This window comes from Rhineura floridana, chromosome 1 (genome assembly GCF_030035675.1).
Source record: "Rhineura floridana isolate rRhiFlo1 chromosome 1, rRhiFlo1.hap2, whole genome shotgun sequence".
NCBI lineage: Eukaryota > Metazoa > Chordata > Lepidosauria > Squamata > Rhineuridae > Rhineura > Rhineura floridana.
The window spans coordinates 285,248,265-285,273,899 of NC_084480.1; the positions used below are offsets into that span (position 1 = coordinate 285,248,265).

Consider the following 25,635-nt stretch of genomic DNA (forward strand, 5'->3'; position numbering starts at 1 on the left):
TGCCAATTAATTGTAGCATTAATGAAAACAACTAGTCTATCATGACCCCATTCCCAGCCGTGCATATGAAGGATTATATAAGAAAGATGCCCAGAAAATAGCCCATTGTGTGTGGCACTGATATTTGCTCAGACCTCGGAGACCTCATTTTGCTTTTCCTTAAAAGGCTAGATGCCAGTTTCCCTTGTTTATTCAAGCAAGTATAGGGTTCCCTTCACTATGCCCTCATTCCAGCCACATTTTTTGTGCTGCTTGAGTCCAGGTACATCTTCCTTTGACCACCCTCCCTTTGAAGTGCTGGTAGAGTATCACAGGGGTGGGCAGAAGAAAGCACCCTTTGAGCTTGGGCTGCAACGCCTGTTGCTGAAAAGCCCTTAATTATGGAGATCATGAGCTTCTGGTCCCTTATTAGGGAAGGATGTCAATGCCAACACCTTGCGGGACCAGTCTTCTGAAGGACAGAGCAAATGCTCTGATTGGAGGGAGGTGCATCTTGGAGGGTCCTGCAAATACTTAATGCTCACTGTGCTGGAGAGCCCTGTGTTTATTTCATTGATGCTGTTTGGAGAACTAGACTTCTTTCAGCGCTGAAGTTGGCCACTGGTGCTGTTTTTTTCTCACCTAGTGGGCACCTGTGTGGTGAGTGAGCTCTTTTGGAAATAGCCAAGGCAGTGCTGAATGCTGTCTGTGCATAAGTCGGCAGTGTAGAGTTTTCCTTTTAATTCTTCTTCAAACCACATTCCTCATGTTACTTGCAGCCAGATGGGTGTTCCCTTTTCCTTTTACCACCCTTGCTTTCAGAGGAGGTCAGAAGAAGTCATGTTTTGAATCTGGGCTGCGGTTCCAATTCCTTAATTACAGGGATAGACTCTTTACTTCCAAAGGTGACTGTAAAGGAGTTTACTAGCCACTGGACAGATAGCATGTGTCTCTAGAGGCCCATTGCTTGGCAACTAGGTCAATGGAGGCTATCCAAACATATCACAGTACATCCTTACATCTAGCCTATATGAAATGGCTCTATAAGTATCCATAAGGATGCCATTTCTCATTTATTTGGGCCTCTAGAGTTTCTTTTGCTTGTCTTCAGATGAAAATGTTTTGTCCTTCACTGCTGCCATTCAGCTAGTGGCAGACTGAAAACTCTTTTTTGCTTCATAAGAATATAGGAAGAGCCCTGCTGATCAAGCCAGTGGCCCATCTAGTCCAACATCCTGTTCTCACAGTGGCCAACTATGGGAAGCCCACAAGCAGGACCTAAGTGCAACACCGCTCTCCTCACTTACAATTCCTATTAATTGGTATTCAGAGGCATACTGCCTCTGACAGTGGAGGCAAAACATAGACACCATGGCTAGATCCTTGAGTTCCCCAGCCAGAACTTGGATGGGGAGAGAATTCCTTAAATTCCCAGGCTATGGTCTGAAGGCACATAAGGCCAGCACCCTAAGCAGGGTCAGGTGTGGACAGTGCCTGGACGGGAGACCGCCTGGGAACCATATTTTATTTATTTATTTATTTATTTATTGCACTTGTATACCGCCCCATAGCTGAAGCTCTCTGGGCGGTTTACAGCAATCAAAAACATTAAAACAAATATACAATTTAAAACACATATTTTAAAAACAATTTAAAACACAATTTTAAAATTTAAAACAATATGAAAACAATTTAAAACACATGCTAAAATGCCTGGGAGAAGAGGAAAGTCTTGACCTGGCACCAAAAAAATAACAGTGTTGGCGCCAGGCGCACCTCGTCAACTGGATCATTCCATAATTTGGGGGCCACCACTGAGAAGGCCCTCCCCCTTGTTGCCACCCTCTGAGCTTCCCTTGGAGTAGGCACCCGGAGGAGGGTGTAAGCAGCCTTGGGTTTCTAGCATGGAAAGAAAGGCGGGGTAGAAATGTAATAAATAAATAAATAAATAAATTGTAGGCCTGCTAGTATATGGTTTGTGCCTTTTGTTTTGTTACTTCAATTATCACATAAACTTTCCTGAGGTAGAGACCACATGTTATATGAAGGGTGTTAAAGAGTTAAGATAGTTAAGAAGATGGCTTTCTGAATGGAAGGGAAGCATACGGTGCTACAGATACAGATGTTGGTGAATTCCAACAGAAATGGAAAAGGAGGCAGAAATTGCTGCAGTTTGTGTGTTCGTCTGTGGACTGGAACGGAAATACAATAGGTATTTGTTCACATTGCTCTTGCTATTTTTAGGTCCACAAATGACTTTTCACATTGTTTTGACATTTCCTTTGCCTTAAAATGAATGTCCCCCTTGAGGATGCACACCTTAACATGGTGAGGGAGTTTGAGAGTGTTGAAGAAGCTGAGGGCAATGCTGTCAGGAGTCTAGACCAAGAGGCTACACTCCTAGCAGGGGCACCCAAGGCGGAATGGTCAAAGCTGAGACACCAGACTAAGATGCATCTAGACTCAGAGGAAGGCAATGGTAAACCACCTCGCAATGGTAAACCACCTCGCAATGGTAAACCACCTCTCAATACCTCTTACCACGCAAACCTTATGAACAGAGTATCCAAAATGCAACACGAGATAGTGCTGGAAGATGAGACCCCCAGGTCAGAAGACACTCAACAAGTTACTAGGGAAGAACAAAGGACAAGAATGAGTAGTGCTGTCACTAATAATGCAGCTGGGTCAAAGCTGAAAGGAAGCCCAGAGGATGATGAGTACAGATGCGAAAGGAGAATCCGGAGTTGTACGACATGGAACATGGAATGTGAGAAGCATGAACCAGGGAAAGTTAGAAATTGTCAAGCATGAAATGGAATGTATCAACATTACAATACTTGGCGTGAGTGGATTAAAGTGGATGGGAATGGGACATTTTCAATCAGGCAACTACAAAATATTTTATGCAGGAAATGAGAAATTAAGATGAAATGGGGTTGCTTTAATAGTGAGAAGTGATGTAGCAAAAGCAATTAGGAGCTATAATGCAAGGTCTGAGAGAGTTATATCAATGAGATTAAATGGGAAACCTATTAACATAACCATCATCCAAGTCTATGCTCCAACAGCAAACACAGAAGAAGAGGAACTGGAGAGATTTTATTTATATATTTAATTATTTATTTATTGTATTTGTATACCGCCCCATAGCCGAAGCTGTCTGGGCAGTTTACAGCAACTAAAAACATTAAAAACAAACATACAAATTTAAAACACAACTTTTAAAAACAATTTAAAACACAATTTAAAAAAATTAAAACAATTTAAAAACACATGCTAAAATGCCTGGGAGAAGAGGAAAGTCCTTACCTGTCACCGAAAAGATAACAGTGATGGCGCCAGGTGCACCTTGTCAGGGACATCATTCCATAATTTGGGGGCCACCACTGAGAAGGCCCTCTCCCTTGTTGCCACCCTCCGTGCTTCCCTCGGAGTAGGCACCTGGAGGAGGGCCTTAGATGTTGAGCGTAGTGTGCGGGTGGGTTCGTAACAGGAGAGTCGTTCCATCAGGTGTTGTGGTCCCAAGCCGTGTAAGGCTTTATAGGTTAAAACCAGCACCTTGAATCGAGCTCGGAAACATACAGGCAGCCAATGCAAGCAGGCCAGAATCGGTTTCATATGTTCGAACCATCTGGTCCCTGTTACCAATCTGGCCGCTGCATTTTACACAAGCTGCAGTTTCCAAACCATCTTCAAAGGCAGCCCCTCATAGAGTGCATTGCAGTAATCTAACTTGGAGGTTACCAGAGCATGGACAACTGAAGCCAGGTTATGGCTGATGCATATGATTCACATGCTGTCTTGGCTGCACCCCCCTCTCCATTTGTGGTAGCACTCTCACATAGCAAATGCAACTTTTGACTTTCTCACCACATTGAAACTTAGCACAAGCAGGGCAGGGATCAACCTCACCCCACCCACACCAATGAGAAATAAATGTCCGACACTAGCACAGTAGTCATGTGTTAGCCTTGAGGTGGTTGCACTACAGATTTTATATATATATATATATATTACTGACTTGGGAACCAAGCAAGAAACTTTCAGGAAACTGACAGAAGTTTGCTTTGCTTGCATTCTAAACTTTAGGCTAGTTTTCCTGGAAAAATGAGCTGTAAAAGACACACACCAGAGAAATATTAGAAACCAAGAAGTCATGTTAGCACTGGAAGGATGTTATAGGTAATGGAGGAGGATACTGTTAGGATGCTTAGTGTTGGGAATGTAAAAGAAAGATGCAATTACTTCTTGCACTTGTACATTTTGAGGTGCCATCACTGTTTCATCATGCCTTAGCTCAGAATGGAAACCTCAGCGACAAGGGATGTTTGTCTTAAAAATGCAGTGAACATTATGACCACTGAGTTCATCTCCACCTCAGATTTTATTCTGAGCTGTAGAAAGTCACATCAGTGGTACATGCTATGGTAACCTCGCGTCTGGACTACTGCAATGCGCTTTACGTAGGGCTACCTTTGAAGACGATTCGGAAGCTACAGCTAGTGCAAAATGTGGCGGCCAGACTGCTAACAAGAACTAAGCAGTCTGAGCATATAACACCTGTGCTAGCCCGTTTGCACTGGCTTCCAATATGCTTCCGGGCCAGATTCAAAGTGTTGGTACTTACCTATATAGCCTTATACGGCGCGGGACCACGATATCTGTCGGAACGCCTCTGCCGATATGAACCGGCCCGTACACTACGGTCTACTACGAAGGCCCTCCTCCGGGTTCCGACTCATAGGGAAGCCCAGAGAGTGGTGACAAGATCTAGGGCCTTCTCAGTGGTGGCCCCCGAACTATGGAATGGTCTCTCCGAGGAGGTGCGCCTGGTGCCGACACTATCATCTTTTCGGCGCCAGGTTAAAACCTTTCTCTTCTCTGAGGCATTTTAATTCCTGTTAATTCTAAATTATTATATTTTGATTTTAGACTGTACAGTTTTTTTGTACAGTTTTGTATTGTGATATACTGTATTGTGTTATTTTTATTGTATTTTTAATGTTCACCGCCCAGAGAGCTGTTGCTAGTCGGGCGGTATATAAGCTTAATAAAATAAATAAATAAATAATGTCACACTGATTTGTGTGTGTGTGCTTTTTCTGGAGTCATTTCCCATCACAGTTTTGTGTGCCAGCCCAGATTCTTTAGTGAGAACTGCTTTTTAAGATGTTTTTAAAACTTTTTTTAAAAAATATTTTTTAAAGATCTTTTGTTTTAATATGTTTTTAAAGATGTTTTGTTTTATTATATTTTAAAATCTGTTTTTAAGATGTTTTAGAGTGTTTTTAGTGTTTTGTTTGTCGCCTTGGGCTCCTTCAGGGATGATGGGCAGGACATAAATTGAATAAATAAAATAAATAAATCATAAAATAATAAATATGTAAAAGAAATAATAATAGTTTCTGTTTCTCACTGGAACTTCTCACTTGCTGATTATTTGTCCACCCACTTAAACATGGTGAATCATGAAAAGCACTGGATGACATCCCAATGTTGCATCTCCAATCAGATTTGGTCATGCTCTAATGTTACTGAGGGCAAGTGAGGGCAATGTAAATAAATAAGCAAATGTTTTTATAAAGAGTGCTGCAACATTTTTGAAAAGGGGAAAACTGTAATTTTAGTAAAGCTCCAGTACTTATGTATTCATACGTTTCAATTTTCTAAAAAAAATAGCATTACTAGACAGCCCTGTAGATCCTATAACCTTGGGTAAAAATTCAGTAACTTGGTTCCTCATATGTATGTAGCCATTGTGAAGCTAGCCCACCCAAAAGTACTAATCCAACCTTACTCACTTTTTGACATCCTTCTCCGAAGAGACTTATCCCTAAGATGTTCTCATTTTGAAATTTTTCCTTTCCCCCCCTCCCCTTACATAGCTCAGCTATTATATCAGCTCAGATTACTCACGAATGCACCTCTAATCCCTGTCCAGCCTTGTATCTGTTACTGTATATTTCATCTTTAATTGGCCTGTTACTTCACGAAAGGGAAGATGTCCAACACTGAACTTTTTGTGCCTGTTTCCTCTTAGCACATCTCCTCTCCCTTTATCTGTTATTTTCTCTGTCAGATTTATCTTTGAAATTGTAACCAGAATCTATTTCCTATTACCCAAGCCCTCAGCCTTTTGACTTCTCTCCATCTTCTTGGTGCCCTTTTTCCTCTGCGTAATTTTTGTCAATTATCAACTCTTCTTCGTCTGTAATAGTAAATTCTTCTCTCTTTGTGCTCATGCTCTTGAAAATCAAAGTGCATCTCATGCCATACTGCTTTCCTCACAAAACTCTGACCTCATCCTCAGAGACCTTCCTGCCTATCATCTCTGTATCCTTCACTCAATTTAGAATGCCTGACTAAATGGATAAAACGTTAAGAACACAAAAGTCCTGCCAGAACTCATTGATGACTGGGTGTGTGTGTGTTATTGTTGCTGCTGCTCTTAGCTATTACTACTTGTCCATTTGCCCTCTCCCTCTCTCTGGGACAAACCCCAACCATCAGGCAGAGAGTGTTGCTGAGCTGCTCTCATGCCTCCTCATTCACCTTCCCTCTCCCTTGCTGATCAGTGTATGTCAAGTCTGTGTCAGTTTTGCATGTGTTTTGGGAAGGGCCATAGCTCAGTGGTTCAATCCCTGGCATCCCCAGGTAGGCCTGGGAATGTCCCTAGTCATAACTCTGCCAGTCAGTGTAGACAGTATTGAGCTAGATGGACCAATGGCCCTACTTGGTATAACAAAGCTCACTATGTTTATTCATAAGTCCATTCCATTCTGTTTCTGCATCAATCAGCATATTTCTTTTAAAGAAATATGTTTCGGAACTTATTTTTCACAAAATATGGATTTTTGTACTTATTTTACCTTTAAAATATACATTTTTGTACCCATTTTGGCCCAAAATACAAATTTTTGAATGCATTTTAAGCTAAACTACATCCCATTGTCATGGTCAGACCACTTCATGATGAAGTGTGGGCTTTTGGTGGCAGCCCCACCCCATAGGGGTATGGGACTTATTTGAATGGTCTTTTCCTGGAGACTAATGGAATCTGGCTGATTCCTTAATACTCTGAGGGATTTCCCAATGGGTAGAGTCAGTGGTCCTCTTAAGACTCTGGTCTCATGGGATGGGGAGATGAGGGCTTGATGGCTCCCAAGGGTCCTCTCTGATGCTGTAGGACCATATTGTGCCTTGGTTTACTGAGGAGTTGAGGGCAGTGAACCAGGTTAGGAGACGACTGGAGCGCAGATGGTAGAAAACTCGCTCCAAAGCTGACCAAATACTTGTTATGTCAAACAATTCTGCCTATAAAGTGGTGGTGAAGGCAGCTGAGAAGAATGACTTTACTGCCAGCATTGCATCCTTAATGTGCCGTCCAGCAGAGTTATTTGAGGTGGTCCAGAGGCTAATCATACCAGAAGTGGTGGATGGTCTTCTAGAGCACTTGGTAGCAAGCTGTGAGTAGTTTGCAAAGCATTTTGAGGATAATTTTGCTTAGCTACATAGTGCCTTAGACACAGCAGTTCTTGCAAGTCCAGTCAAGGTGTCCAAAGCAGCACTTCCCATATTTTATGGGATAAGTTTCAGTTGATGTGCCCAGATAATGCTGACAGGACTCTTACAATGATGCAACCACCTTCTTACTCTCATGACCCTATCCATCCTGGCTGGTGAAAGCCAGTCAGGGGAGACTGACTGGGTGGGTCCGGGGTGTGGTGAACACATCTTTACATGAAAGAGTGGTGCCTGCTACCCTTAAACAAGTAGCAGTGCATCCACTTCTGAAAAAGCCCACCCTGCAGTTTACAATAACTACCATCCTGTTGCAAATACAGGATGGTAGTTATTACAAATAGAGGACCCCTTTGGGGCAAGGTAGTAGAGAGAGTGGTGCAGAGCAGTTACGGGAATTCCTGAAGGATATGGATTATCTGGATCCATTTCAATCTGGATTCAGGCATGGTTTGGGAGCTGACTCAGTCTTGGTAGCCCTGATGGATGACCTGTATTGAGAGCAGGACAGACAGGAGGAATGCATCTTTTCTGCTTCTTGATCTGTTGGTGGGTTTTGATAGCATTGGCCACGGTATCCTCCTGGACAATCTCTGTGGGATGGGTATCAGTGGCACTGTTTTACAGTGGTTTCATTCCTACCTGCAGGGCCATGGCACTGGGGGACTGTGTCTTGGCCCCATGGTTTTTGTGCTGTGGTGTGCTGCAGGGCCCAATCCTGTTGCCAGTGCTGTTTAACATCCATATGAAACTGTTGGGAATGGTTATTAGGAGTTTTGGGGCAAAGTGCCATCAGTATGCTGATGATATGCAGCTCTATTTCTTCATAATATCTGAGTCAGGAGAGGCTGAGCATGGTCAGGGTTGCCTGGATGCAGTTGTGGAATGAGGGCTAATAAACTGAGCTTGAACCCTGGGAAGGTAGATTAACAGTGGGTGGGTAGGCCCAGTGTCTGGAAGATTGACCATTTGCCTGTTCTGGATGGGTTACACTCCCTCTGAAAGACCAAGGGCATAGTTTGGGGGTTCTCCTCAAGACATCATTGTCACTTCAGGCACAGGTAGCCTTGGTGGCTAGGAGTGCCTACAGTTGGTGCACTAGCTACAGTTGGTACACCAATTATGGCCATTCTTGGACGGGGATAGGCCTGGTTGTGGTGATATATGCACTGGTAACCTCAATACTTGCTTATTGTCATGTGCTCTATGTGGGGCTACTCTTGCACCTGGCATGGTAGCTCCAGCTGCTGTAAAATGGTGTGGCTAGACTGCTGATGGGGACAGACTACTGCCGGCACATAACTCCAGTGCTTAAAAGCTTGCATTGGCTGCCCATATGTTACAGGGCCAGTTTCAAGATTGTTCTATTAATTTGCAAGGCCCTTAACAACTTGGATCCAGGATACCTTAAGGACTACCTGACCTCTTACATCCCAGCCTGATTACTGAGATCTTTGGGGAAGTCTTTGTTTGTGGTCCCCCATGGCTCAGATACACAGCTTGTAATGAGGAGAGGCTACAGCCCACTGTGGAACTCCCTCCCAGCTGAGATTAGACAAGACCCTCCTTCAGGCACAGGACGAAGACATTTAAGTTCCTCCCTCTAGCCTGGAGTTGGCAGTAAGCTGCTGTTAAGACATAAGATTTTGTTTCAGGTGTCTAATACTTGGCTGTCCTGGCTGAGGCTGAATGGGGGTTGTAGTCCAGATCATCAAAACAGCACCAGGAGGCTGGTCTGTGCTGACTGGCAGCAGCACTCCAGGGTTTCAGGCAGGGGTCTTTCTTTACCTTGAGATGCCACAGATTGAGCCTGGGACCTTTTGCATGCAAAGGAGGTGCTCTACTACAGGTCTTCATTGGCATCTACAACCCACAGGTTGCACAGGCAGAGATATAGTTTCTTGGCTCATCCACAGATTGGTCATTTTGGAGAAGGAGAGGATCTCATTGGGGAGAGAACTTTAATGAGGCTAGTACAGGAGCAGACCCTTGGTCTTGCCATACTTGATATGTTTATACTTTGCTTAGCACAAATTTAATTAGATCGCACAAAATGGTGAAATACTGCTATGGTTCTGATTCCAGTAGATGGTTCTGGTCACTTGGATGTGGTTATCTTTTAAAAATGATTTCACACATTGCATCTAAACCCCCTCATCTTGAGGTTTTAGCACTCTAATAAGAAGTGGATAGAGACATATCCTTTCCCACTTCTATTAAAATGCTTCTCCACCCTCCATTGACCTTGATGGATGTCTTTATGTATACTCTTTGATCCGGGGTGAGGGATCTGTCACTCTTCTGCACCTGGTTGGAGTGTAGCTCCTATCAGCCCCAGCCAACACACCCAATGGTCGAGGATGATGAGAGCTGCAGTTCAGCAACATCTGGAAGGCCACAGGTCCCTGTCCCTTCCCTAGACTGTAGGAAAAGCTGCATTAAAATGTTAAAAAGAAATAAACCATTGATGCTCAGTTGATTTGAATGGAGTGATTCCTGGCTAGGTCAAATGATACAATGAATTGAGCCACCATTGTATTACCTCCTCCTCCTCCTTTTGCAGACCATTGTGGGAAAGTAAATTCAGTCGCTCTATTTTATTTATAGAAAATATGCTGAACCCTGCATGGGATTGTATCTTAGTCATGCATTTGACACATGAGTCTAAGGCTGCTGTAATGAAATATGCAGCTAAATTTGTAACTATCGTGTTTGTTTTCTGCATCCAAGTTATAGATAGTCAGTTGTATTGTCATCAGGTGCTGTTTAAAAGGTGTTGAGTAAGTTTCCACTCAGACTGTTAAATACCGGTGGCATTTGGGGGATCTCTTATGAGCCTTGTGAAATCAGATCATCCCCCTTCCCTTCCCCTGGAATGGAAAAGCTGGGAAACTCTGTCAAAAGTGAATACGCAGCCATAATGAAACATGTCATACACATCCTGCTTGTATTACATTTCAGCTCCACAAATGGGTTTCAAAGAAATCAGACTATAGGGCAGCCAGTAACGAAAGAAAGTACTATCTTTAAGAAATCTAAAGTAATTTATTTTGCTAAACCTCTCAATCCCATATCAGTGCGACAGTTACTTTCATGTCATATATAACTTACTCCTCTATTTAAAATCCAAGCCATGGGGAAAGTCTGTGGATTTTGAAAAGACTTGTTCATCCAGTGTTCATCCAATGTATGCTTATCATATGTTACAAATCAAAAGCTACAAATATCAGTGCAACAGTTACTTTCATGTCATATGTAACTCAAACCTCTATGTAATCTGTATTCTCCATTTTGCATGAAATGTGGATTCATGAGGTGTGCTCATTTTTTTGCAAAAGGAGACAATCCATACCACTCATTGAAAGATTCAAACAATATATTGCCATTCCTCAATTTACCAATAGCTGGAAGTGGCTGAGGAGTTGCCAGCTGAAGCCAGAAGGTTTCAAATGGGTTGCAACTCATTTTAAGATCCCATCTTCACAACCCCTTTTTAACCAGAAGAAGTGCTCCATTCTCCTTAAAGTGGCATTCTTAAAAGAAATGAAAGCTACATCCCTTAGGGATGCTGTAGTTAGGTATGTAAGAAGGCAGAAATTTCTGTTCCAATTGTATTTGTCACAATCAGCGCTATTTCCATTCTGCTTCAGTTCCGTTTCCACCAAATACTACATTATTCGTCTCACTATCTGCCAATTAATGTAAGTTACATCAATTATGCAACTATTTATGTAACTTCTTTCATTTCAGTGTAAGAAAATGTCAAAGTAATGTTAAAAAATGTCCTTAATTCCATAGCATTTGCTATGAGCAAATATCAGTTGTATTCTCTTGACTTTCATTCCTGAGAATAGACAAACACATGAACTGCAGTAATTTCAGCCTGCTTTTCATCAAGAGTTCTCCAACAGACATCGGAGTGGGCAGACATCAGGCTGGGCAAGAATTCAGCTGAATTCAGATTTAGCACCAGATTTTTTAATGGTCCACATATTCTCCATCTTTGCGGAACGATCCTGTTTGCTCTGAACTTCAGCAGCTTTCCTCTGACACTGAATTTACCCCCCCAGCAAATATTCCCTTTAATGCATTGTTCTTTTATTGATTTTGCTTACACTACAGCAGTACAGTGCGCTCTCTCACACACACACTTGCTGTCTCTACCTGCCCTCCACTATAATCCAAGCTCCAAGCAGGGAGGAAGCAAGCCAAACCTATAATAGCCTATAATAGCAGAGAAGGACACAAACCTGCTTTCCTTTGAAAATATTTATAATTCCTTTCAAAATATCAGTATTAATACTGATATATTTGGGGAGGAAAAATTGGACTGGTAAAAGCAATGGATAGAGGGCAAAGAATAAACTTGAATTGATACTGCCTTTTAGGTCGACAGAATCCCATCCCCACTACAGATCAGAGATTCCAGCACAAAACTGCAAAACTGACCAGGCAAAGGCAACTGAGTAATATTCTTATATACAGGCGTGGAACATTAGAGTTTGAGAAATAAGCAATTAGCAAAACAAGCAATCTAGACATCCTTTATATATATATATCTGCTACTAGATCCCATTTTGCTCGCCTTTGCTGTAGTAGAACATCTCAATTTCACTATTAAGAAAGCCACAGCTTTTTAGCTGTTTAGTGACTCTGACGTGGCAAAATATATTTTATTTATTTATTATTTATTTATATCCTGCCCCTCCTCCCAGCAGGAGCAAATATATAGCTTCAAAGTGTCACCAGTTTATATTCTGTCCTCACCCTTACACAGGAATTTCTTGTCTCACAGGACCCATTGTAATCAGTTAAGGGGCTATCATCTCCAGCTTAGTAATTGTGTAAACAACGCCCTAGGCAACTTCATAGGAAATGATTTCTGCCCAGTGGTGTAGTAGTAAATTTGGAAGTACAGGAGCTCATAATGACAGTCCCCATAGAACCCAAGGAAAATCTCAAAAATGCAGACATTTTTTCAGATGCCCTGTTAAGTCATTTTACCAAAAAGAAAAAGAAAAAAAAAAAAGGGAAGTATGGCTAGACTTTCAAGGAATCATGTGGCACCATAAAGACTAAACGTTTTTGTAGTGTTACTGTAGTCCTGTGCATACTTACTGCTTACTGCTAACTGCATAAGTTAAACTTGCAAAAACACATTAAGCTTTAACAAAAGATCTTCAGCTGGCTGAAATGTATCCTTGAGGATTTTTTAAAATTAGGAATGCAATCAGTCTTGCAGAGAAGTGCTATCATTTAAATTGCTGTAACTTAAAAGAAAATCCAAAGCTGGATCAGACCAAAGGTTCATCTCTTCCATCATCCTGTTCCGATGGGAAGCCTGCAAGCCACACATGGGGACAACAGCACTCCTCCCCCACTTGTGCTCCACAGTAGAGCTGTGCTCCATATTCGACCAAGGCCCAAGCTGAACTGGGGCTCTTCAGGGGCATTTGAGCCTCGGCTGAGTTGGGTTGAGATATCCCCAGATCACTATGGGTTGGGTACAGTAGCCCAGAGGGATCCAGGGCTATCAAGGGGCGGGATGTAGGGCAGAAAAAAGAGGTGTGTGTGCACAGGAAGGGAGAAACCAGGAAAAGGAAACACCACGGGACAAGGTAGGTGCTTTTCTGCCTAATCTCTCCTCCTTCCCGCCGGGCATCCCTAAGCCCTGTATGCCAAATCCCTTTAGCCAGCAAAGGAGCAGCACCCTGCAGTAGGAATCTTCTTGCTTATCAGCTGATAAGCGAAAGGATTCGTTCTGTTGCACCCACCTGTTCTCAGATGAAGGGGGGAGACCGAAAAGTAGCATCTCCTTCCCCCTCCAGCCATATTTTTAATTTCAAACAACTCTTAGCTCTGGCCCCAAATAACTTTGGGAATGCATCCGGGGATGGAAATGGATGGTTCCATTCTTGGGACAGGGTGGATTGGCCCTCCTCAGAGCCCACAGATTGGGGCCACAAGGGGAATAGGGACGGCTGTGCAACTGGTATTCAGCAGCATACCACTTCTGATCCTGGAGGTAATATATAGTCATTGTGATGAGAATCTATTGATAACCTTATCCTCCATTAATTTATCTAATTCCCCTTTTAAGCCATCCAAGTTGGTAGCCAACACTACAACTTGTGGAGCAAATTCTATAGTTTAACTGCACTGTGTGAAGAAGTACTTTGTTTTTCTCAGTCCTGAATCTCCCAACATTCAGCTTTATTGATGATCTGGGGTTCTAATAGTATCTCATAAATGTCTTGCTCCGCACCATGAGTTATTATTGGCCCACATGTTGTAGGGGAGTTGATCATTTTGGTTGCCCTTTTCTGGACCTTTTCCAGCTCTTCAATATCCATTCCAAGTGTGATTGACCCCAGCATAAGAATTTGCACACTGGGTCAACATCTTTGTCAAGCTATCCACCATGATGCCAAGGTCTCATTCCTAGTCAGTCAGTGCCAGTACAGACACTGCAAGCTTATATATGCATCACTTTATGCTTGCATTGAGTTGCATTTGCATTTTTAATGCCCATTCCCTAACTTTGGAGAAACCCTTTTGGAGTTTCTCAAAATCCTTTTTTGTTTTTACCACTCTGAATAATTTGGTGTCATCAGCAAATTTGACTGCTCACCCCTAACTCCAGGTCATTTGTGATGAAGTCCCAATACTGATCTTTGGAGGAATGTAGGAAATGGGTCTCCCATTGTGAGAACATTCTACTTATTCCTACTCTGTTTCCTGGTTGTCTCCAAGAAGAAGTTTATTGTGGGATTGGTGCTCCTCATCATCTTATTTTTTGAAGCAATATTGGCATAAATTTCATAGTCCATATTCCCTCCCCCTTTAACCAATAAGTTAAAAAATATTGCCAAATTTGTGATATCTCAATAATATAAGAACATAAGAAGAGCCTGCTGGATCAGGCCAATGGCCCATCTAGTCCAACATCCTGTTCTCACAGTAGCCAACCAGATGCCCATGAGAAGCCCACAAGCAGGATCTGAGTGCAAGAGCATTCTCCTCTCTTGCAGTTTCCAGCAATTGGCATTCAGGAGCATACTGCCACCTACTATGGAGGCAGAACGTAGCCATCATAGCTAATAGGCAATGATAGCCTTATCCTCCATGAATTTGTCTTAATCTTCTTTTAAAGCCATGCAAGTTGGTGGCAATCACTGTCTCTTATGAGAGTGAATTCCATCGTTGAACTGTGCACTGTGTGAAGAAATACTTTATTTGGTCTGTTATGAATCTTTCAACATTCAGCTTCATTGGATGGTCACAAGTTCTGTTATGAGAGAGGTAGAGAAACCTTTCCCTGTCCACTTTTCTCCATGCCATGCATAATTCTATACACTTCTATCATGTCTTACTCAACTTTTCTCTAAACTAAGAAGCCCCAAATGCTGCCCATTTGCAATATCACACACACACACATTCTTCAAGCAGTTACTGATCCATAAGAGGACCTCCCTTCTTATCCCCTGAGTGCCAAGCTTACTGTGGAGTCTTTGGTGATGAACATCATTGAAAGCTTTTTGAAAGTCTTAAGGATACAGTGTCAACTGGAACACCTCTATCCGTATGCTTACTGATGCCCTCAAAGAACTCTAAAAGTTTCAACAGGCAGGACTTGAAGAAAAGGCCTCTTTATCACTTCATTACCTTGCCAGTGCAAGAAGCCTCCAGCAATTACCCTCATTGCTCCTGCTTTGAAAAACGTCCCAGAGCTAAGCTCTGGAAGGAAATCTTCTTGGCAATCACTCATGACCGAGTAAGATTGTCTTCCAAAATATAGTCTTTAACAATGGATCCATCTGAATCTGTATCCACCGCCGATGTACCAGTCCATGACTAGGGGCTTCTGGATTTCACAGTCCTGCCCCCGTCGCCATTTGCCGATCACCATGGAACTTCTGTTATGGAAGACTCCTGTGCATGAATTTGTTTTATGTGGGGAGATCGGCACACCACGATCAACACACAATCTTGATAGAAAAGGCTTTGATCCAATGGCATGGGTACCATGATGATTGGAAGTCCTTTCTCTGCTGCAGCCTTCATCCACCTTCACAGCCATTGTAATATACACATTGTTATCCTCCGTCTGTTCTGCCGTTGAGGACATTCTTGGATCGTTCTTTGTCTGATTCCTCTCCCTTGAACTTACCGCCATGGGTGAACCTGCTGGGAGTACATGACTCCCAACGGCATCGCTCACAGGGCTCATTGGAACACACAAGCCCACTCACCACTACAAGGTGACGATCCAGCGAGGGGTGGAAGGAAATAGGTAGGCTTGGTATGTAGAGGGAGAAAAGACAAGAAATGAGTCTGAACTTGTCGCAGGCCATGACTGCATGCACACAGTAGCAGCCGGTGGAATGGGGCAGGTTGGGCTTCATTGGGCTCCTGGCTTCCCCACACCGTGGGTCACTGCCGCTGACTGAGAGGGGGAGGGATAAGGCACAGGGAGCTTAGTGCGGTGCAGCACTTCTACCGCATGCACAACTACTAAACAAGTCTTGCAGTGAATTACAAGTGCAGAGCATCACTTGGTGCCAGATGCCCCAAAAGATGGGAAATCTTTTCCAGAATTCTTGTATTCTTTTTGTACCAGTTTGTACACAGAAACATTATACAATCTAATCCATCTCATTGGCATGTAGTGTCTAATGTCAGTAATCCCCCCTACTTCTTCTGAAACAAGCTACCCGTTTGCTGTGCCACATTTGTACCATTTTGCATCTAAAAGTTTATCATCATCAGTAATTCATGTGCTGTATGGTCAGTAATTCAAAGATCACACATTTTTAGGCATCCTGTAGACTTTACATGCCTGACCTGGCTCTGACCAGCGACCACATGCAATGGCTTTGGCATGATTATGGTTTTTATTATCTTAATATGACATCATTGGCCATCTGGCTGATTTGAAATGGGAAGAAAACTCTAATCCTGTGCTGTAACTGTAACTAAGAAGTGCACTAGTAAAACCCTTGGATATTTTTGAGATTTTGCTTTTGAAACTGACATACATGTTTTGTTTGAACTCATAAAATGCTATCTTAGTAGCTCTGTGCCTTTCCCTTTGTTTTGCTGCACAGTAATACTTTCCATAATTTTGGTTCACATTGATCCACTTATTTTTGGTTTGCACTTGTACACATACATACATACATACATACATAAAGTAGCTTTCCCCAACCTGGTGCCTTCCATATGGTTTGAACTACAACTCCCATCAGCCCCAGACAGCACAGCCAGTAGTAGGGATGATGGGAATTATAGTACAAAACATCTGGAGAGTGCCAGGCTGGGGAAGGCTGACATAAAGCAACCAGAGATTAAAGAGAATATCTATTTGTATATAATTTTTCAATGGATTTTCCTAGTTAATGTTAACGGTCATAATAACGGACTGGTTCAGATTATTCAAAATATAGTTTAGCACTATGTAAATGAACATAAGAACATGAGAAGAGCCTGCTGGATCAGGCCAGTGGCCCACCTAGTCCAGCATCCTGTTCTCACAGTGGCCAACCAGGTGCCTGGGGGAAGCCCGCAAGCAGGACCCGAGTGCAAGAACACTCTCCCCTCCTGAGGCTTCCAGCAACTGGTTTTCAGAAGCATGCTGCCTCTGACTAGGGTGGCACAGCACAGCCATCATGGCTAGTAGCCATTGATAGCCCTGTCCTCCATGAATTTGTCTAATCTTCTTTTAAAGCCATCCAAACTGGTGGCCATTACTGCGTCTTGTGGGAGCAAATTGCATAGTTTAACTATGCGCTGAGTAAAGAAGTACTTCCTTTTGTCTGTCCTGAATCTTCCAACATTCAGCTTCTTTGAATGTCCGCGAGTTCTAGTATTATGAGAGAGGGAGAAGAACTTTTCTCTATCCACTTTCTCAATGCCATGCATAATTTTATACATTTCTATGATGTCTCCTCTGACCCGCCTTTTCTCTAAACTAAAAAGCCCCAAATGCTGCAACCTTTCCTCGTAAGGGAGTCGCTCCATCCCCTTGATCATTCTGGTTGCCCTCTGCTGAACCTTTTCCAACTCTATAATATCCTTTTTGAGATGACGCAACCAGAACTGTACATAGTATTCCAATTGCGGCCGCACCATAGATTTATACAATGGCATTATGATATCGGCTGTTTTATTTTCAATACCTTTCCTAATTATCCCTAGCATGGAATTTGCCTTTTTCACAGCTGCCGCACACTGGGTCAACATTTTCATCGTGCTGTCCACTACAACCCCGAGGTCTCTCTCCTGGTTGGTCACCGCCAGTTCAGACCCCATGAGTGTATACGTGAAATTCAGATTTTTTGCTCCAATATGCATAATTTTACACTTGTTTATATTGAATTGCATTTGCCATTTTTCCGCCCATTCACTCAGTTTGGAGAGGTCTTTTTGGAGCTCTTCACAATCCCTTTTTGTTTTAACAACCCTGAACAATTTAGTGTCATCAGCAAACTTGGCCACTTCACTGCTCACTCCTAATTCTAGGTCATTAATGAACAAGTTGAAAATACAGGTCCCAATACCGATCCTTGAGGGACTCCACTTTCTACAGCCCTCCATTGGGAGAACTGTCCGTTTATTCCTACTCTCTGCTTTCTGCTTCTTAACCAATTCCTTATCCACAAGAGGACCTCTCCTCTTATTCCATGACTGCTAAGCTTCCTCAGAAGTCTTTGGTGAGGTACCTTATCAAACGCTTTTTGAAAGTCTAAGTACACTATGTCCACTGGATCACCTCTATCTATATGCTTGTTGACACTCTCAAAGAATTCTAATAGGTTACTGAGACAAGACTTTCCCTTGCAGAAGCCATGCTGGCTCTGCTTCAGCAAGGCTTGTTCTTCTATGTGCTTTGTTAATCTAGCTTTAATAATACTTTCTACCAGTTTTCCAGGGACAGAAGTTAAGCTAACTGGCCTGTAATTCCGGGATCCCCCCTAGATCCCTTTTTGAATATTGGCATTACATTTGCCACTTTCCAGTCCTCAGGCACGGAGGAGGACCTGAGGGACAAGTTACATATTTTAGTTAGCAGATCAGCAATTTCACCTTTGAGTTCTTTGAGAACTCTCGGGTGGATGCCATCCGGGCCCGGTGACTTGTCAGTTTTTATATTGTCTGTTAAGCCTAGAACGTCCTCTCTCGTTACCACTATTTGTCTCAGTTCCTCCGAATCCCTTCCTGCAAATGTTAGTTCAGGTTCAGGGATCTGCCCTATATCTTCCACTGTGAAGACAGATGCAAAAACTTCATTTAGCTTCTCTGCAATCTCCTTATCGTTCTTTAGTACAACTTTGACTCCCTTATCATCCAAAGGTCCAATTGCCTCCCTAGATGGTCTCCTGCTTTGAGTGTATTTATAGAATTTTTTGTTGTTGGTTTTTATGTTCTTAGCAATGTGCTCCTCAAATTCTTTTTTAGCATCCCTTATTGTCTTCTTGCATTTCATTTGCCAGAGTTTGTGTTCCTTTTTATTTTCTTCATTAGGACAAGACTTCTATTTTCTGAAGGAAGACTTTTTGCCTCTAAGAGCTTCCTTGACTTTGTTTGTTAACCATGCTGGCATCTTCTTGGCCCTGGTGGTACCTTTTCTTATCTGTGGTATGCACTCCAGTTGAACTTCTAATATAGTGTTTTTAAACAACTTCCAAGCATTTTCGAGTGATGTGACCCTTAAGGAACTTAAGGATAACAGAACTGGGAGCAAAGAGAGAAGTGTGGAGATGTAGACAAAAATGATTTATTTTATTTATTTATTGCATTTATATACCGCCCCATAGCCGAAGCTCTCTGGGCGGTTTACAACCATTAAAAACAAGTATACAAATTTAAACCATTAAAACCCATAAAAATGGATAAGCAAGTTTTCAAAAGAGGACTAAGGATGGGAGGATTGTCATTTCTCCAATCTTAAATTTGGTTCCCTGCATTTTGGCAGTGATTTGCAATTTTTTTTAAAAAAATCCTCAAGAAAATTCTTCTGCATTTTAGTGTGAATTTCTCCTACTAAATACATTTTTGTATGCAGTTTTGTTTAATGTCAAGCAATTTGTCCCAGTAATATGCATTGTTGTATATTATTTTTACTGACATATCCCGTTTCATGCACACTTTTCCCTGAAATACGCATTTTTGTAAACATTGGTTGGTTGGAGAACTGCTTTGCAAAATTTGGAGAAGTGTGAATTTTGAGAGATGGCTGTGTTTCTGTTCTCATATTGTCTCGGAAAGATTTTGACAGATCTGGCTGTAAATATTTGGCTTTAAAATGCAAATTCCTCACCCTCCCTATCCTTAGGTGGAAAGGAAGAAATGGGGTAATTGAAAGATGTGGCTACGGAGACATCGGCAGGAAAGGGGTCTTGGGGTCTTCTCCATGCAAAGCATGTGCTCTGCCACTGAGCTATGGCTCCTCCCCAGTGGAGAAAGCAAGATACAAAAGTGTGTGCTCTGTTTTCTGAAGAGAGAGCAGAAAAACAGAGTGCACTATGGAAAGAAGAGTGAAAAGGATGGAAAGCTGACAGGGTTCATAGAGACCTATGACGGTGGAGAGAGAGGGAGAAGAGGGGTGCAGAAGGGAAAAGGTCAGTGGTGTCTGGTGGCTCCATGTTAGTGGGGCAGTGAAGTCCACTCCAGGTTTTAGTCTGAACTTTCAAGGAGCTGTCCAAGGTGCTTTGGATTCCACTGCCCCACTGACATGAAGCCACCAGCCGCCACTGGAAAAGGTGGTTAACCAGAAATGCATTTAAAAGAAAGCATTTTACTTACAATAACAACCAAAGTGCTTTTCTGCTCCTAACTGAAAGAGCCCTCTTGTGGTAATAAAAATGTAAACGTGTCCGTCAGCTCAGAGTGATGTGAGTTGTCCATTCCTGACTTAGGGTTACTCCATACCTGCTGGAAAGAAGGAACTAGTTGGATACAAACAGAATATTTGTCACTGATAGCTTATTTCCTTCTCACATTTTTTTTTAATAACTTAGGGCTCCGTCCCAAGAGAACTCTGCGTTTACTGCTTTGGACTGCAGAAGAACAAGGTGGAATAGGAGGTGAACAATACTACAAGATGCATAAAGTAAGCAACCTGATGGAACAATATATATCTTTCATGTCAATAGCTATCTTCTGTGCAGTTTGACTTTTTAGTTTGTGCTTAAAATGCACAGGATGGAGAGAAGCAAGCAAGCAATTCTTGAAATGGTTTTGGCCTGGAGACCAAGTGCAACTTCTATGAATAAACACATTAGGATACAGGAAACAAATAAGAAGCAAGCATCACAGAAGCTGTGGAAGGAGGAGGGTTAGTTCAGATGTAATAGTTTACATTAACCATAGGTTAGTCTCCAAACCATTATTAGTGTTTGAGATGTAGAGGCAAATCATGGTTTGTGTAGTTTTCCTCTTTCCCTTGTCTTCCCTGAGATTCCCTTGATATTATGACAACCAACAGCCTCCAAGGGTGGAACAACATCCCAAAACATAATGACAGTGAATTTTGTAGTTCAGTGGACTGGGGGTCCTTGAGGGAATTGAAGACACAGGCTTGCAGCAAAAAGGTAGGCCTTTATTGGATGACAAGCGTACTCTTGGTCAGTCTCCCTCTGAGTGAGTGGAGAACTGCAACATGGCACTGGTTGCCTGGAGTTTTTATACATTTCAGGACAAAGACTTTAGCATCTACCAATCAAGAGGTTACACATCAGTATGACATAGGCATTACAGTATTACATAGGCATTTGCACAGGTATTGCATAGGCATTGCATAGGTACTGTACTTTCTGCAACATGTTCTGGTAAATTTGGCAGTGTTCAGTACTTCACATAAAAGTACATTTTCGCCATGAGCTGAGTACTCCAACTAATGAGCTAAGCAATTTAGGTAAGCATTTTAGCTACTGCAATTTTTCCTATGTTTTGGAAAGTTCAGTGTCTATTCAGTGTTATCTTGTTTGGAGTACAAGCTGTTCCAAACAAACCAGCACAATCATGGAAGACAGCTCCAAGAAGAAAAGGGGTTCTGGCTGGCTACTAAACTTACTAAATGTTAAACTAAACTATTAAACTATTATAAAACTTTATAAACCTTTATAGCTTTATAAAAGAATATATTTTGCTTATTGTTTGTAGATTTAAAATTTCCCCAACAATAATTTAGCCTCACTTGCTGGAGCTGATGGGAGCTGTAGTCCCCAAACATCTGGAGGGCACTTGGTTGGGGAAGGCTGTTCTACATATTGCTAAATTGTTAACCCAATTTCATCTAAAACAAACTTGGTAGTGAATTTGGAGCTTCCTCCACCACAAGATTAAGATTTAGAGGAATTTTGAGGAAAGCTAAAATACTCTCAGTCAAACTAACAACATTTCTCAGGAGGTATTTCACATTCCTGTATGTGACACACAGTTCAGCAACAACAGCTATTCTTTGCTGAACATGAGATATAAGGCCTAACTACACGTGACACTAATTGCATCCCTTGAAATCACATCCAAGGTTTGTTCTTGATTTAATTACAAGAGAGACATTTGTTGTCAGGATTGCAGCACATAGGAAGGGAACATTAACCCTTCCCTTCCCTGCTGTGATCTTGATGAAAATCCCCACATACTGAGGTCAGCCTTAACAAAAAAGCCCCCATTGGCATCCTAGGCTGAACTGCAGCACTGGGGTGGAGTGTGGACACTGACTGAGATTGCTGTGGGGGAGCAAAGGGTTAAACTACCCCTCACCATGCATATCCCACCTTTCGTCCAAGAAACCCAAGGTGGTGCACATAGTTATTCCCTCTCCATTTTATCCTCACAACAATCCTGTGAGGTAGGTTAGGCTGAGAGATAGTGACTGGCCCAAGGTCCCCCAGTAAGCTCCCTGGCTGAGCAAGGATTTGATCTCTCCATAGAACACACATATCCAGATGATGTCACTGCCTGAGGTATTAGGCCAACACTCATAGTCCAACACTCCAACCGTAATACCACACTAGCTCTCATATGCAATTAGGCTCTTAGGTTCAGGATTTGTGGGGGTTTTCTACATAATAGGAAGTCGTGGCTGCAAAACAGGGCAAATGCTAATTTAACAGAAGTATAGTTTCCAAATCATGTGATGCACTAGTTCATCTCTAGTCGGCACTGGTTAAGCCTCATCTTGAGGACTACATCCATTTCTGGTCACAACACTTTAAGAAGGATGCAGACAAACTGAAGCAGGTTCAGAGGAGGGCAATAAGGGGACAGGAAACAGAGCCCTTTAAGGAGAGACTGAAAGAACTGGGTATGTTTAGCCTTGAGAAGAGAAGACTGAGGGGAGATATGATAGCAGTCTTCAAGTACTTGGAGGGTTGTCACACAGAGGAGGGCCAGGATCTCTTCACAATCATCCCAGAGTGCAGGACACGGAATAATGGGCTCAAGTTACAAGGAGCCAGATTTCCACTGAATATCAGGAGAAATGTCCTAACTGTTAGAGCAGTATGATAATGGAACCAATTACCTAGGGCAGCCTTTCCCAACCAGCATACCTCCAGATGTTGTTGGACCACAATTCCCATCTTTCCTGACCATTGGCAATGCTAGCTGAGGCTGATGGGAGTTTTGGTCCAGCTACATCTGGAGGCACACTGGTCTGGAAAGATTGACCTAGGGAGATGGTGGGCTCTCCAATACTGGATGCATTCAAGAGGCAGCTAGACAGCCACCTGTCGGGAATGCTTTAACTTGGATTCCTACATCAAGCAGGGGGTTGCGCCTTATATGTCCTTTCCAACTCTACTATTCAATGATTCTATGAAACCACAGTACAGCTCCTTCAGTTGGTTGAAATTAGTGGCTTACTTTGGTATTTGTGTGCCCTTCAAGCTGGAGATGCCCTTTTCCTTTAATGGTTTACTCTGGTTTGTATCCAACGTAGTGCCAAGTAAGCATCCTGTCAGCGCATGAATTTCCGCTTACTCAATATGCACACTTCACCCTCCCTAAATCTGCTGTGGGGGGTTGGGGAAACCTCTAGAACACATTTAGTGGGTGCACTGGGGGAGGAGAGGGAAAGTCTCATTATGTAAGCGGAAATCCTTCTGCTGACAGGACACTTAATGCTATGTTGGACACAACCACCAATCCTGAGCTGTGCATATGTTCTGTATGACCTGCCCTGCAAAATCATAAAAATTATTCTATAATTACTAGATCTTACAAATATCATCAGTGGCTCTCAGAAATAATTGACTACCTGTGATTTGGGCTAAAAGAAAACATGAGCAAAACATGTTACAATATGTGCCTCATTTATGTTAACTGCATTTTGTGATAAGATATTGGACTGAACCCAAGAACAATGCTTTGAAGACAGCTTTAGAATTTAATTTTTGCCAGTTAATGTTAGCCATATAGAATGGGACATGTTTTGAAAATCAGTAACTTTTTTATGGTGCACTATAAATTTTTAAACAATCCTTTTAAAATTAAAAATTCGGCTGAATGTGGCGTGCAACAGCATTTCCATGTTTCTGTGGAATTTGTTTGTAATTGTCTCTTCAAACAATGGTATAAAATGAGGGATAACTTGATAAAATTGTCTCAGAGACAAATGTGATTATTGTACAAACATGTCATTGCTAACCTAGTTATAACTGTTTCTTATAATTCTATACTCAAAAATTAAGGAAGTAAACTTTATATAAAAGTACAATTGCAAGGTAGTTAAGTACACTCACACACACATTCTGTCCAACTCTTCCAATATTCTCTGTATGGCTTAGTCAAAGGTATTTGCTGGTGATTGTTGTTATTGTTGTTGTTGTTTTTGTACTCTAAAGCACACATCCCCTCTTGTGATTTTGTAATTCCTTCAAAGGTGCTTGCCTATTCATAAAGCAGTGCCCTTACTCTGAAATGACTTCATTTTCTCTCAGTGATATCACTTGTCCAAATCTTACTGGCTTTATAGTTTTTTTAATGACATTCTGAATCTATTCCTTACAGGTAGGAATGGAAGGATCTGTTAATGGCCGGCTCCAAGGGGCAGCCAGGTGGAGTCCTAGCCGAGGGCTACAGGAGCCCCTGAGGGGCCCCTCAGCTCCCCTTCCTGGGGCCGGCCCTGTTTGTTAATTTTGGTTCCCTCAGTTTCTCATTTTTCCAATCTTAATTTCTGTGTGCCTTATTTCTGCAGCAATTTGTGATTTTGGGGGGGGGAGTATTAAAATTCTTCAAAATTCTCCTTATAAACACATTTTTGTATGCAGTTTTGACTACTGTATGCATTTTTGCAAGCAATTTCTCCTAATGCAATGCATTTGTGTATGTTATTTTAAAGAATGTATTCCTTTTTATGCACACTTTCACCTAATATTTGTCTTTTTGTAAGCATTGGTTGGAGAACTTGATTGCAAAATTCAGATAAGTGCGAGTTTCAAAGGATGGCTGTGTTTCAGTTCTTATATTGTTTCAGAAAATGCTAATTTTATCAATTCAGCTTTAAATGCAAACTGAAGCAAATTTCTTTGCCATCCCTAACTATAGCCCTTCAAACAGGGTATAAACGGACACACAATGGGTGGCAAGAGGTGCGCAGTCACTGACCCTGCCCCCCATCTCCATGCACTGATTATAACTTATTCACAGACATTTACAAACACTCCATCCTGCATAGACTGTAAATGCATGATATGTACCATGCAAAAACAGAGTGTACAACTCACAAATTACATGTATTGGCGTATATGCATGTACACTGCTGGGCACGTATCCCAATGCAGAGGTCAGGGAATGTGTGAACCATCCTCAGTTGGTTGGGAACTACTGTGAACTGATTCAGGAAGCATCGCCCTTGTTTTCAATTGGCCTTTTTACCCTCAGCCATGTTAATAGAAAGCTAAGCCTGACAGGCTTTATAGCATCATAATAATATCATCACAGTCATTATGCAGTTCCTGATTAGAATCAGTCATGTAAATACTCAACGATGATGGGAAAAAGATGAAACCATAATAACAAACAGGACTGAGAAAATGATGGATATTCCTACAAGGATTTTAGGAAAATATATCATAATGGAGATTAGGGATTTGTACAAATCACAAACCAAATAGGGCCAATTTG

At 42.1% G+C, this 25,635-nt stretch overlaps 1 protein-coding gene across 9 annotated transcripts in view; it reads left to right on the forward strand.

The window, feature by feature from the left end:
• CPQ (carboxypeptidase Q) overlaps window positions 1-25,635 on the forward strand; it is a 272,115-nt gene that overhangs the window by 160,160 nt on the left and 86,320 nt on the right. For all 9 annotated transcript variants that reach the window (XM_061603538.1, XM_061603548.1, XM_061603525.1 and 6 more), the window contains exon 6: window positions 20,523-20,614. In XM_061603538.1, coding sequence (XP_061459522.1) covers window positions 20,523-20,614 — 92 coding nt within the window. The remainder of the gene's footprint in view (window positions 1-20,522; window positions 20,615-25,635) is intronic.